The sequence below is a fragment of the Medicago sativa genome, chromosome 7 (genome assembly GCF_051527215.1).
Source record: "Medicago sativa cultivar Bolivia chromosome 7, Bolivia_mono, whole genome shotgun sequence".
Lineage (NCBI taxonomy): Eukaryota > Viridiplantae > Streptophyta > Magnoliopsida > Fabales > Fabaceae > Medicago > Medicago sativa.
The window spans coordinates 16,536,260-16,550,451 of NC_140755.1; the positions used below are offsets into that span (position 1 = coordinate 16,536,260).

At 36.7% G+C, this 14,192-nt stretch overlaps 2 protein-coding genes across 2 annotated transcripts; one reads left to right on the top strand and one right to left on the bottom strand.

Annotated features, from left to right (window-relative positions):
• The first annotated feature begins 2,076 nt into the window (after positions 1 to 2,076).
• On the top strand, positions 2,077 to 8,461 carry WIT1 (WPP domain-interacting protein 1). Its single transcript, XM_085724875.1, has 5 exons — positions 2,077 to 2,184; positions 3,021 to 3,507; positions 4,087 to 5,219; positions 6,186 to 6,293; positions 7,786 to 8,461. Exons 2-5 carry the CDS (start codon positions 3,063 to 3,065, stop codon positions 7,981 to 7,983), a joined length of 1,884 nt encoding a protein of 627 aa, XP_085581001.1. The 5' UTR covers positions 2,077 to 2,184; positions 3,021 to 3,062; the 3' UTR covers positions 7,984 to 8,461.
• Positions 8,462 to 9,807: 1,346 nt separating this feature from the next.
• On the bottom strand, positions 9,808 to 13,104 carry LOC146904639 (Pentatricopeptide repeat (PPR) superfamily protein). Its single transcript, XM_085726950.1, has one exon. It carries the CDS (start codon positions 12,960 to 12,962, stop codon positions 10,305 to 10,307), a length of 2,658 nt encoding a protein of 885 aa, XP_085583076.1. The 5' UTR covers positions 12,963 to 13,104; the 3' UTR covers positions 9,808 to 10,304.
• Between the last annotated feature and the right edge of the window lie 1,088 nt (positions 13,105 to 14,192).

Below are 14,192 nucleotides of genomic sequence, written 5' to 3' on the forward strand. Positions count from 1 at the left end.
CACATCAGGGATAAGCCACCAGCTCTTTCACGACCAGTACCACTACAATCCACAGACAGGCAATTTTTGAAGCCCATCCTACTTCTAATACCTTCAACTTCACTAGCTTTTAGTCTTGTCTCCATTAAGAAGACTAGTTGGGGGTTTTCAATACGAACGAGCCTCAACAAGGCTCGGACTGCCTGGGGACTCCCTAACCCCCGGCAGTTCCAACTAAGGATTTTCATGGTTCCTGGTGGTGTTGGTCATCCAACACCACCTTATCTGAGGGCTCCGCCTGGTCCACCATTGTAGCATCCCCTTTTGTTCTTTTGTCCATACCCCATCCTACCTCCAGATTTCCTTCAGTCACCATAACATCCACCAAAGATCGTTTTCCCAGCTCTTGGATCACTTTCTTCGCAGATTGGTTCTTTCTGGGTTTTGAAGTCTTTTGACGCACCCACTTCTTAGTTTTCCCCTCCTTAGCCTTATCACCAGCAGGTTCTTGTTTTGAAAGTGAGGAGATAGAAACAGCCCCCAGGGATTCTGCCACTCCCTCTACCACTTGCTGTGCATTTTGTCCTGTACTGGCCTCTGTCCTTGTAGTTTCAATTTGCTCCCTAGTAGTTAGTTGTTTCAGGGGCAAATCCTCATTAGAGATTCTCTGCTGCTCAACTTCCTCCCCCCTTTCCTTCATGACTTCTGAGTTTTGGCCCTTGCTGTTGCTATGTGAAGGAAAAAGGTTTTTGCTGCAGGCACTGGAGCTGGAATCTTTGGTTACTTCGTACATGACTTTTGGGAGAGGGGATGCCCTAAGCCATGGTCCGTACGCTTGATCTTTCTCTTCTAACTCAGTGAAGCCATCACCATCTGGATCTTCCACCTCCTCACAATCGCGCATCTGGTGACCAATCCTTCCACAGGCAAAACAGAAGTTTGGCAACCTTTCGTATTTGTAGTCCACCCAGATATCTTTCCCCTGGAAGTGAAGCTTCAATCCCCTTTTGAGAGGTTTGGTGAGGTTAATCGAGGCCCTTAGTCTCATAAATTTGCCCATCCTGTTCACTTCTTTCATGTCCATCTCCTCATAACTCCCGAGGCTGTTTCCCAACTTCTTTGCAATACCCTCAAATCTGAGTTTCAATGGCAGATCATACACTCGAACCCAGAAGGAGGCTTTGTTCATGGCAAGCTCAGAAGGTTGTTCGTTTCCAGAGATCCTGTTGAGGATGAGCAAATTCCTGTCAAAACTCCATGGCCCATTCTTCCACACCTGCTCAGCTTCCCTCTTTGATGCAAACTTGAACAGGAACAAGTTTTTGTTAAGGTCTTGAATCTCAATCTGGTTTCGTGACCGCCATGCTTGGATCATTGTTTGTTTAAAGGCTCTAATGTTAAAAGGGCTTTCAGTCCATAGTTTTCCGACCAAAGTGCGTGAGAAGCTTTCATCATCTTTGCAGATCTCCTCTTCTTCAACCGGTATTGCTTCTTCGTCTTCATATATAGGTTGTTTTGATTTACGCCGCTCCATAAGACACAACGTAAACAGGGTTTGAAGGAAGGGTTTTAGTGAGTGGTAAATCGAAAACACAGAGAAAAGAGATAGTCAAAACTAGTAGATCCACTAGAGGTTAAGCCAAAACGGGATGGGATTCGTCCAGATCTAAGACTGGTGAGGAATCCAGGAGGACCTGGGGAAGACCGCCACGTAACCCTAGCAGAGCTCTGGTCGGGGGAAAAAAAAGTTTCCCCCTCCGGTCCTTATTATAAGAAAAAGTTGACTTTTTAGGTTCATAGAATAATTAATGTATCTTATTGTAAATATGGACCAGATACATCACTTACACAATAAACTAAAAAAGTCAATTGTTTCTTATAATAAGGACCGGAGGAAGTATTTTTCAACGGAGATTAGTCTTTGTAAATGATAAGAGAAACTTGGTATCAAAAATATGATAGTAACCCGAAAAATAAAAACACCCTTTTGTCCATACAAAACAAAGAAGAGTCATACCCTTTTTTCATCCCACGTGTCACAAACATTAAAAAAACACACCACTTCATAGCAAAACGCTGCGTTTTACAGTGAACTGCAAGTGTTGTGGATCTCCGATTCAATTTTCAGTTAGGCGCAACTGTTTTCGTTGTCTGAAATATTCACTCCAACGGATCCAAAATCAACCCAATTTCATTCTTCAATTGGTATTGTTCCATTCCCTTCAATCGTGTATTTCAATTCTAACTTTGCAATCTTTATTAATTTTTTTGTTCTTGTAATTTTTCAATTAATTTTTTTAGTTGTTTACCAGTATATTGTATTGTATTCACTTTATGGATCAAATAGTTAAACTTTCATTTTGTTGCATTTTAAGTTTAGTTATGTCTCAGTAGCACCGACACTACCGCCACTTCTGATCAAAGATGTGTTTGGTGTTTGACATTTGTGACTAAGTTCAATTAATTATTTTATTTTTTAAAGTTTTTATCGGGATCGGTGTTAGTGTCCGGTGTTCGTATCTGTGTTAGTGCTTCATAGGTTATCATACATAGTTTATACACTCACTCACGCGACACATGGTTGATCACGTTAAAAAGTATGGTTGATTTAGTTGATTAGATTGTTACTTAACTTCATGGCTCAACTAGTTAAACTTTCACTTTTTTGCATTTTAATTTAAGTAGTTATTTTTGTAGCACTGTAGCATTGGCGTGTCCGACACCAACACGACACTGATACATGTGATTATACATAGACACCCATTTTTTGTACATCCGTGCAACACCTGGTTAATCATGTTTGAAAGTGTGGTTAATTTAGCTGACTAGATTGTTATTTCAGTACGCGCCTAAAATTCTGGTTAATTCAACTACATGAATTAACCACGACTTTTTGTTTCATGAATCATGATCAATTGAATTAGTCATCTACTTAGCTGAATTAACTACATTTTTACACTTGATTCACCAGGTGTCACAGGTGTATGAAAACTGGTTGTTGCTGAAGCATTTTTGTTTTAATTTTTTGAGTTTTCTTTCAGGTTTTGTAACAACAATAGTTGAAATTTTTTACGATTAGAACAATGGAAACTCAAAGTGTTGAAGATAATACCGGTGATGTTGATGTTGGAGGTGTTTCAGATAATGGAGAAGTTATTGTGGATTTTGAAATGAGTGTGGTATATTTCTCTGAGAAAGTTTCAAATTTGAGTATTTTTATGATGAATTTGGAAACTTTGGAAGGTGAATTAGAGGGTTTAGTTTCTGATGAAGAAAACATCGATATGGATTGTGTTTTAAAGAGTTTTGAGTTTGATTTGTTATGTGGGGTGCTGGGTTCTGAGGTTAGAGATTTGGGTTTGTTTTTGGATACACTTCATGCTGAGATTTCTGGTTCTAGAGAGAGAGATTCTTCTTTGAACGATTGGCAAGAGAGGTTGGTTGAATCCGAGGAGCAGTTTTACGAGATTAAGAAACAATCTTTTAGTTTTGAAAGGACTTTGTCTTCTTATAAGAAGGAAGAGAATGGTAAGTAGAAGATCTTAATGATTCGTATTTATATATGTTGTTTTTGTTGTTGTTTGAACATTGATTACTTGTTGTTTTTATCTGTTACATGTTCCTGTCTTTTCATTTAGTTGTTAGAAAAGGGTATCGTATGTGGGGTCCACATTAATTTTCATGTGATATTGTGTGTGTAATGTTTATGCAATATGAATTGCAAACGCCTATTTTGCATTAATGGAACTCTTCTTTTTTGTTTTAAAAAATAAGAAAAGGAAGAAAGAGCTGTGAAGAACATATTGAACATTTGAACCGACCAATGAGAATATTTTTATCTGAATAATTTTGAGAGTTTAATTTTGATACATTACCAGTGTGAAAAATCTAGACTCTTAGTAAATCACAACCAATCATATGTGTGACTTCATAAGTGGTTATATACTTATGATTAAATTCCAGCAATGTTAATGTTCTAACTATTATGATTGATTGACAGTGTAAAAAATATTTCCATTGATTGTGTATATGAATTATACCCTAAATTTTCATTTCTAATAAATATTTGCTGTCCTTTTTTATGTGTTGGATTTTCAATGACAACAGGGAATGTTGAAGACGGTGGAAATGTCCAAGAGGATGATCAAACTTCGAATGTAAACAACATGATGAACATGCAAACGACTGAGCAACATAGAAACATTTTGAGGATGCTTGAGAAATCTTTGGCAAATGAAATAGATCTCGAGAAGAATTTCAACGACTCGAAGAAAATTGAAGAAAAGCTAAATCTGAGAATCCTTTCTTTAGAAGACGAGTTAATTCAAACAGAGGAAGAAGCAATCGAAGTTTGGGAAAGATTGTTTGAGGCAGACAATGCGCGCGAGATCCTGAAGGGAATTTCAAATGAAGTGTTGGCTAAACTCAAGCTTTCTCAGTTCAATTTGGTTGGTTTAAGAAAAAGTGAATCCGAGCTTAGAGATAAGCTGGAAACTTCTATAGAGCAATTGAAAAATAGAGACGTTAATTTGGAAAAGATCGTAAGCAGCACAGCTGAAGCAGTTAATTTAGGCGACAAAGTGTGCTCACTTGAGAAGCAGCTACAAGAAACTGAATGCCAGTTGGTGAATGTGAAAGTCTCTGCCGATGAATATCAGCAACAGTATAATGTTGTGTGTTCTCAAGTTAGAGACATGGATAACCTTATCGTAGAATTGAAAGAAAATGCAAAAAATGCAGAAAATCGAGCTAATGCTGCAGAAGTTCAGTGTAAAAAATTGACGGAAACTAATGAAGAACTCAACAAGGAGCTGACTCTTTTAAAAGACTGTGGTATCACATCTGAGAGTGTAGAGTTACTTGAAAGGCAGCTAAAGGAGACTGATTTACAGCTGCAGCAGGCAGTAGCGTCTGCTGGAGCTAGTGAAGAGAAGCAAAAGATGTTGTGTTACACAATTGAAGATATGGAACATGTGATAAAGGATCTTAAGTCAAAGGTTTCTAAAGCCGAGAGTCTAGCTGACAGTGCAGAGGACAAGTGTATCATATTATCTGAATCTAATGCTGATTTAAACGAGGAAGTAAGTTTCTTGAGGAGTAGATTGGAATGCTTGGAGGGATCACTGCAGAAAGCGGAGGAAGCGAAAATGACAACTGCAAAGAATATTGGAAAGCAAACCAAAGTTTTTAAAAGTTTGCTGACACAGTTGGCTTTGGAGAGAGAGCGTCTTAATAAGAAGGTAAAGACCAAGCTTTTGAAATCTTGTTTCAGTCCACTACATTATACTGCCATAGAGACCTGATAATATCTCTCTTGAATACATAATGTTTAACTTGAGTATTTCTTGCTCATTAATCAACATAAATAACCAGGGTATCAATTGATCTGCATGGTTTGATAATTTGTGTCAACAAGAGGGGAATAGGAAGATTGTCAGGAGCCTATGGTCTAGGCAACGTCAGGCCCAAGCCAGACTATGCTTTTTATTTTCTTTTTGTATAAATAGTCAAGTCCAGCACTTTTTTAGAATCAAATTAAGTAAATATAAATAATTTTTTTACCATTATTATTATTATATAAGGTTTTGTACTTTGTGTTGAATCAAAAATTTTCCAACCTTTTATGTAACTTAAACATACTGACGTACATCTGACCTATGAGCTTGTTAGTCTTTTTACGAAAGCCACACTACTGACCACTTGAGTGGTGTAGGCTTTCACTAAAAATAGTGAAGTAGACTTTTAAACAACTTTCAAAATGCCAGGCGGTCCTTAAAAATGGACCTATAATAGGTAATAGGCCAGATTCGAGCCTAACATTCTCAAAGTAGTCATGCTCAGGTCGGGCAAGGCCCGAGCCTAGCCTACCGATTCCCACCTCACCTATATATGTCAGTATTTGAATAACAATTGATCAAGCACAACCCTTTTTTCTCCTCTTTGATTTTTCCACTTTCAGCCTTGAGTTTAACAACTGTAGTTATGTATGGAGTTTATTACTATTTACTTTTAATTGAAGTATCCTATAAATCAACTTGATTGAAGATTCATAGGATGAACATTTAGCAGTGGTTTGCTTGGCTGATGATGGGATGTATGGAGGTTTCCCATTTGTTTTAAACATTTATGTCATGTCTGCCTGACTATAGTATGAGATTTTATATACCTGTTCATCCTTAGTTGAAATTTTTGTCCTTTACTTGCAGCTATCCTCCTTAGCAAGCGAGAACAAACTTTTGGCAGTGAAACTGAAGCAAACATATAAGAAGGGTTCTTCTAAAGAAGTTAGTGCGACTTTGTCTTCTGAGCATGAGGTTAGTACTTCAGACATTATTAACATGTTTTTTATTTGTATATGCAACTGATACACAAGAATCTCTTAAGTAGTTAACAAATGTATTTGTTTCATCTTAGGGCAACAATTTTAAATATTAGCATATTTAGAGACATATTTTTGATAGAAAAAATGACTTGCATAAGTAGGGGTGATAGTTTTACGACAAAGTTATCTTTGGAAGTCAGTCGTGAATTCAGTTGTTTCTGAATTACACTGTTGCGTCTTCAATGCTGCTGCTATTGTATGGCTTTGGATATGGTTTCTGTTGGACAAACTTCTGCCTGTTTTTGTCTGGTAGTAGCTAGATGACTAAAAAACCTTTTTTTTCCCCACTAGTTCATGGATTGGTGATGCTGTAAAACATTGTCTTGTATTAGGTTTGAAGATAGACGATTTACCACTAGTGTGTTCAAATTGTTTGATCTATAGTTTTTTTGGTTCTCTCTAACTATTGGATTATCCTTCTTATCAATCCTCCTTAACAATTGTTTCAAAATATCTGCTCCACTCATGTCCAAACATCCTATTGGCAGTATATTTCTGTTTGAATGTACTAACATTCATGGCATGCTTCTAGGCTCCTAGCTTAGTTAAATATTTTTCTTTTTATGGTAGTCTTGCTGGTGAGTAATGTTAAATCGTTTTATTATCATTACAAGTGCCTTATATGTCGTATCAACTTTTTCTTCGCTGGTAAAGTGTTATTTGTTAGTTAGGTTTTTTAATAAATGTAAAACAGTACTTGGCATAGAGTGCATGGTTTCCTGGTTAGAAATATGTGCATAAAGCATGCTATATGGATTGTTTAAATTACTATTTCTATTAAATTGTTGGCTCCGATTTTGGACTGCATAATTACTATTTTGGACTCCTTCCTCACCTGTACAATGCGGACAGATAGTAAACACAATTATTTTGGTCTCAAATATAAGCAAATTTTAACTACCTTCATTGTATTTAATGCTATTATTTCCATAATACACTTCAATAATGCTGGAAAACATTTAAAATGAGAAGAGTCGGCAATAAATCTCATAAAAGGGTATTTTTGTGAATGTGCTTATTTCTTCTATAAGATCAAGAAGAGTAATTGCTTTCAACTGAATTTTTTTATAAGTATGAAGTTTGTTAAATTCTCTTATAACAGAGACCGAACCGAAGGGAGTAAGTATTATGGTATTATCTTCTGTTGGCACCTGAACTGAATCATAGGAGAGTTCTGATCCATAGAGCACTACTAGACACTGAAATGTTTTATTTAGATCTAGTTGTCTTCCAAATTGTCCTTTTTTTTTCCTTTCCTGATATTGTTCTTTATTTATTTTGAAAGAAATATTGTATTATATATGATATATACTGAAAGAGTAAATGTAGTAACATTTTATCATTTCTGATATATAAATGTAATAACAGAAGAGAAATATGGACAGAGAAAAGTTCTAATAGTTGCTCCTATTTTTCTTTTCCAGGGGAACAAGACATCGAAAAATTCATCTGCAAATGATAATGAAGTAAAGTCAGATTCAATACCAGATGTTGGGACTGTGAGAAGAATAGATGCAGGAGTTCTTACTTTTAAGCACTTATTGATATCATTGTTTGTCTTACTCCTTTCAGCTGTGACCTTTCTGTATTTCAAGGACTTGAATGTTGATGTCAGTCTATGAAGGGATTGACCTACCTTTATTTTTGGAAAGGCAAGAGACTACTGTTGGGATCTTGGCAGGGACTTGCGGAATGGGAAATGGCATCATATGAAAGGACAAATTCCCTTAAAAACGACGATTCGTTGAATCCTTACGAGTGCAGTATGGTGATGCAGCTGTAGAGGATCCCAGGTCCAGGAGATAGATTGTACTAGGTTACAAGGACACTGACACTGTAGGTTTTAATGCAAAGCATTGTGTAGTAATCAAATTTTGTTTCAATTGCACGCATTTTCTTTTGCGGTAGATTCCCTTAAAAACCACGATTCCTTGAATATTACAATTGCAGTATGGTGCTGCAGCTCTGAAGGATCTCAGGTTCGTAAGATAGGTGGTACTAGGTTACAACGACAATGACATTGTAGATTTGAATGCAAAGCATTTTGTATGTGTAGTAATCAAATTTTGTTTCAATAGTATGTATTTTCTTCTGGTGTAATCTTTTTCCTCTTTAGTAGGATGGTGTGCCAAGCTGCTATGAATCGTTTTAGTAAGTGAGATTGTTTCCCTCAATTGTTTGATTTTAATTAGATGACTCATACTCTGACTCGACAAAATGAGTCTAACAAAGTAAAATATGGATCTTCCGATCAAAGCTTAGAATTGGATCAAGTGATCTCAGCTAAAATACATACTTTTGGATCAGCTTAGATGATTCTTTTTCCTCTTTGAAAGGTATACCAAGTGATCTCAGCTAAAATCGGCAGTTGATGTATGATACATTCATAATGTTTGATGCATATAAACTTAATGTAAACAGATGATTTCAACGGCTATGCGTATTCACGTAGTTACACACCGGTGGTAAATCATGACCATTGGTTTTAGATCAGACAATCCATATCACAAAGTCAGTTTCACTGCTAACAATCTCAGTTGTTAATCTAGATTTGACGGTTGAGAGCTGTAACTGTATGACCCAGTTACAACATGGAATCTCACTCCATTTCAACGATCTAGATTACTTACTTTAAAAAAAATGAATTATTCACATTTAGGAACCTAAAGTCGTCGCGAGGGTCGTACCTCAAGCAGAAAACTACTTAAACAACCATTATAGTTTTATCTAGTGATATGTTGATATCTCTCATTTTTCAAATATACAACAACAACCAAGTGTTTTCCCACTAAGTGGGGTCAGCTCATTTTTCAAATATACATGGCGATAATTTGCAGCTCAAAATCAAAAGTTGCAGCCCTTGTGAAAAATTTCACGTTGATAATGCTTCTATTTTGACTCAGAGTCCTCCAAAGGAGTAGTTAATCTCAAGCATCGGATACCAAATATGACATGAAGTTACAGAATCACAGTTGAACAATATGATCATACTTCGGCAAACAAAATTGAGTACACACTCTGTCAAACTAATTTAGTATCCAAATAATTGTTCTATTTTATTTTTTGTTAAGAACAATTTGATGGCGTTCTTTGGTTTACCATTTTAGCTTAGGATGGTATGCAAATGCAAATTCAGTATCTGAACTGCTTAAAATAAATTGAGTTCAACCATATTTAGAGATGTTGATACACAGGAGCATGATAGATAGGCTTAAAATTGTTATAAGCAAAATAAGGATGACAATAACCAGAATGGAGATTTGAGTACATGCCTTGACAATTTCTAAATATATGAAAAGAAAAAACACTGACACCAAAATCATTGGTTTAATAATCCATTTGCAAGTCATTGAATTTCTGTTCTAGAGAACATGCTTAATGGTTTGCCAAGCTACAAGTTCAGTCAGAATATTAGAACAAAAAGTTCCCTCAATTTAAATAGAGTGTGGCTGCATGAATCTGTTCATAGCAATCCCATGGTATGAAAATGAGTATATGGCTTTATATATGAATAAAAAAGAACATTTCTTTTCTAGAGAATCTAATTTGAAAATCAAATGTTTTTCCTTTCTAGAGATACATTATCACACACTCACATGCTTGGATTCTGCCATCTACATGCACATGTTTAACTTAATAAATTATCAAGTTCATTGCTCTAAACCAATCTGCAGGGATGATGATGAATATCTTGAAAGCGACTAGACAGCTGGATAAACCATCCAAACTCATCGGTACACCCTAAAATACCGTCATATTGAGCAGGACTCAGATTGCTATGTAGAGATTCTGATTAATCAAGAATCTAGACCTCACTCTCAGTATTTGAAACAGCACAACTCAAGCCACTATTCAGTACAAGGCAATCTGGATTTCACTTTAGAGTCTCCTGCTCGAATTCTCCATTATGCCATTTTAGGCAGCGTTTGAATTCTTTTTTACATTATCTCACACTACACGCGGTGATTTTAAGTCCCTCGTAAGAATCTTGTTCTTCCACTTCCTCATCAAGAAGGAAACCATCGATTTCAGGAACATATCCGTCCCACTTCATCTCATCCACAAGTACATGAGTTTGTTGATATATCTCCTCAGATCTTGGATGTGCCTTGTCTCCAACAAGAAATGCATGCACCTCGTCCCTTACCTGAATCCAGCTACATCCTGGCTCCTTCTTTAACTTATAATTCTTCATTAAACTTCTTATTTTCGCAACCTCGCCCCACATTCCTGCGGTTCCATATACATTCGACAAAAGAACGTAAGCAGAAGAATCTTGAGGGTCCAACTGCAATAAAGAATTAGCAGCTTTTTCTGCAACCTCAACATTCCCTTGCAACTTGCAAATACCGAGTAAAGTTCTCCATATAACATCATCAGCTTCAAAAGGCATGCTTTCAATAAGCTCTAAGGCTTCGTTTACTTGGCCTGACCTACCAAGTAGATCTACCATGCAAGAATAATGTTCCACTTGGGGATCTAAACCGTAGTGACTTTGCATTTCCCGGAAGTAATGTAGCCCTTTGTCTACAAAACCCATATGCGCACAAGCTCTGAGGACCGAAATAAAAATCGTATGATTTGGTTTCACATTATGAAGCTGCATCTCCTCAAATAATTTAATTGCATCTTCTCCAAGTCCATGGTATGCATATGCACAAATCATGGCACTCCAAGTCACATAATCCCGCTTAGGTGCCTTCTCAAACATTACACGAGAATCCTGCATATTTCCACACTTTGAATACATATCTACAATAGTACTAGCTATATACACATCTGAATGCAACTGTAGCTTTAAAATTTGTCCATGAATCTGTTTTCCGAGTTCGACAGTAGCCAAATTTGCACAAATGTCGAGAACTGTGGCATACGTGAAGTTGTCAGGTATTACACCGACTTGTAGCATCTTAGAAAAATAACTCAGAGCATTTTCGCCTTGCTTCTCCGAAGAGAATCCTGAAATGATTGAATTCCAAGAAACAGTTGTCCGCTCTTCCAATCTCTCATGGATTTTTTCTGCCTCCACTAGCATTCCACACTTGCAATACATATCAATAATGGCGCTTCCGACAAACCAGTCTAACCCCATACCAGACTTAATAACTCTTCCATGAACCTCCATACCATAGTTCAAAGCTTTCTTTCTCGCACACGCCTTTACAACACTGCCGAAAGTATAATCATCAGGTTCCATAGTTGACCGAAGCATTGAAACAAAAAGTGAAAGTGTTTCTTCTACTTGTTCGTTTTGCTCGTGAGCGGCAATGATTGCATTCCAAGACACAGCATCCTTTATTTCCATGTCATCAAATATCAAACAAGCTTCCATCAATGCTCCACATTTTGCATACATGTCTAAAATAGTATTTGCAACACAGATATTGAAATCTAAACCACATTTCACTGCTAACCCATGCAGTTGAATACCTTCCAAATAGCCTTTGATCGTTGAACATGCAGTCAAAGCACCAGACAGACTAATTTCGTCGAAGTCAAGATAAGACTTCTGTACAGACTGAAAAATTTCTAAAGCTTCAAGACCTTGATCTTGCCGTGCATATCCAACAATAAGGGCATTATGCGATTGCCGAGTAGGGTTGGGGAATGTGTTAAATACCTTTCGAGCTTCAAACATTCTGTCACACTTAGCATACATGTCTAATGTAGCTGTTCCTACTATATTATCGTATCCAAAATTAGTCTTTAGAGCATAAGCATGCAACTGCGTACCTAACTCAAATGCTGATAATCCGGCACACGACCTAAACGCACTAGCAAATGTTGATTGACTCACCCCCATACCTTCTTTTAACATAACCTTATACAATTTTAACCCCTCAATAAACCGATCATTTCGAACATAGCCTGCAATTACAGCACTCCAACACACTGAATTCCTTTCCGGCATTTCACAAAAAATCTTAAAAGCATGATCTAGTTTCTTACATGTCGAATACATATCTACTAGAGCAGTACCCGTAACCACATCACTATCAAAACCCATCTTAATCGCAAGGCAATGAACCTGAAGTCCTAAACCATAGTCTTCAATACCAGTACACGCTTTCAAAACAACCGCAAAAGTAGCATAATCATGCTGAATTTCCAATAACCTCATCTTAGCAAATATTTCAACCGACTTTCGATGAAACCCGTTTTGCAAATAACACGACAACATCGAATTCCACGAAACAACATCTCGTTCCGGCATCGAGTCAAACAAAAACTGCGCAAACTCCATGTTTCCAACACCAGCATAACCAAATATCATAGTGTTCCATGAAATAACATCCCTTTGAGGCATTTTATCGAACACATTGTACGCATAATTCAAATTCAAACATTTACAGTAAAACTGAAGCAAACAGTTTGAAACAAAAACAGTGGGAACAAAACCAGTTACTGTCATCTGGGCATGAGCTTGTTTCCCAGGATTTATAGCTTTAAGGTTTGAACATTTTTGGAAAATATGGGAAAATGTTAGTTTCTTTGTTGGGTTCATTTGGTTTGAGGAAATGGAATGAATTGCATAAGGTGGTGTTGTTTGAGAATTGAGAATTGGAAGATGAAGAACACGAGACCAGGTACGATGTAACATTGATTGGTTTGGTTTGGCGGGATTTTGATACTTCAAAACAAAACAATGGTGCTTCTCATAATCTTGTTTGCAAAAAAACAAAATATTTTGTTTGATGTAAACCTAGTTTTGTTTGCGAAACTGCGAAGACTAACCTTAAACACTGAACACTTTAAAAACCCTTTTTTTTTTTTAGGTACAGAACACTTTAAAAACTCTTTTATTATCTTAAATATTAGGATTCATAAAAAGAAATTTTTGTTGGACCTGAAATTATTTAAAAATATATATATATTTTTTTTATGAAATGTGAAATTCTAGCGTACTTGTTTTAACACGTTCTGTCAGATGTTTTAACGTTTGTAATGTTCCGATTAATGTTTCAACATCACGCGATAAACAGAAATAAAACAAGAAAAATAAAGGACAGAAAATAAAGAACACAGGAAGTTTGTTGACCCAGTTCAGCACAACACGCTTACATCTGGGGGCTACCAAGCCAGGAAGGAAATCCACTAGTGTAGTCCTTATTCAATAGCTCTCAGCAAACTCCTCGTTTACACTATATGACCTAGGACCTACCCGTATAGACTTCAACCTAGGAACTCCTAGATCTGAGATCCCATCTCACTATCCTAATGGTCAGTCACTGCCCCAGTGACCTATCAGACCTCAAACACAACAAGATAGAAGTTACCTTCCAACACAAACAACCAAACCTTGTTTCACAACTTCGGTTTGATGCACAAGAGTATCAATACTCACAAAACCAGTCCTGAACAAGTATCTAATACGACACTAGAAAGAACACGGTAAAGATTCTAGACTTGCATCACAAACGATACAAGAACAGAATACATGAAGACTCAAACCCTAAAAATCTAACTTTTAGAATGACGGCTTGAATTAAGCAATTAGGTCTTGAAGTCTTCCTTTTATACTGAAGCAGCTTGGGCTAAATAATTCATTGGGCTTCAGTAAACTTGCAGATCGGTTCGGCAAACCTGCAAAACAGAATCAGAGACAATTCTGGAAAGTCCTAATATGTCGGAACCTATTTAGAAACATTCCAAATCGTAACAAATATTTCCTAAAATAAAATATCTATTTTAGTATTATTCCACAGCTGATTCTTATAAGATATTCGCGTTACTTGGTCAGTAAGTAAAGGAAATATGGTTTCCTTAAACGATAAACTACGCGCGTACAGATAAGGCAGAAACCCAGGCACACTGAACCGTGCCAGGATGT

What these genes read in the sequence shown, in the direction of transcription:
- WIT1 (XM_085724875.1), top strand. Translation starts at nt 3,063, where the DNA reads ATGGAAACTCAAAGTGTTGAAGATAATACCGGTGATGTTGATGTTGGA. An exon ending in TTATAAGAAGGAAGAGAATG is followed by an intron (nt 3,508 to 4,086) that starts GTAAGTAGAAGA and finishes CAATGACAACAG; the next exon opens with GGAATGTTGAAGACGGTGGA. An exon ending in GAGAGCGTCTTAATAAGAAG is followed by an intron (nt 5,220 to 6,185) that starts GTAAAGACCAAG and finishes CTTTACTTGCAG; the next exon opens with CTATCCTCCTTAGCAAGCGA.
- LOC146904639 (XM_085726950.1), bottom strand. Translation starts at nt 12,962, where the DNA reads ATGTTACATCGTACCTGGTCTCGTGTTCTTCATCTTCCAATTCTCAAT.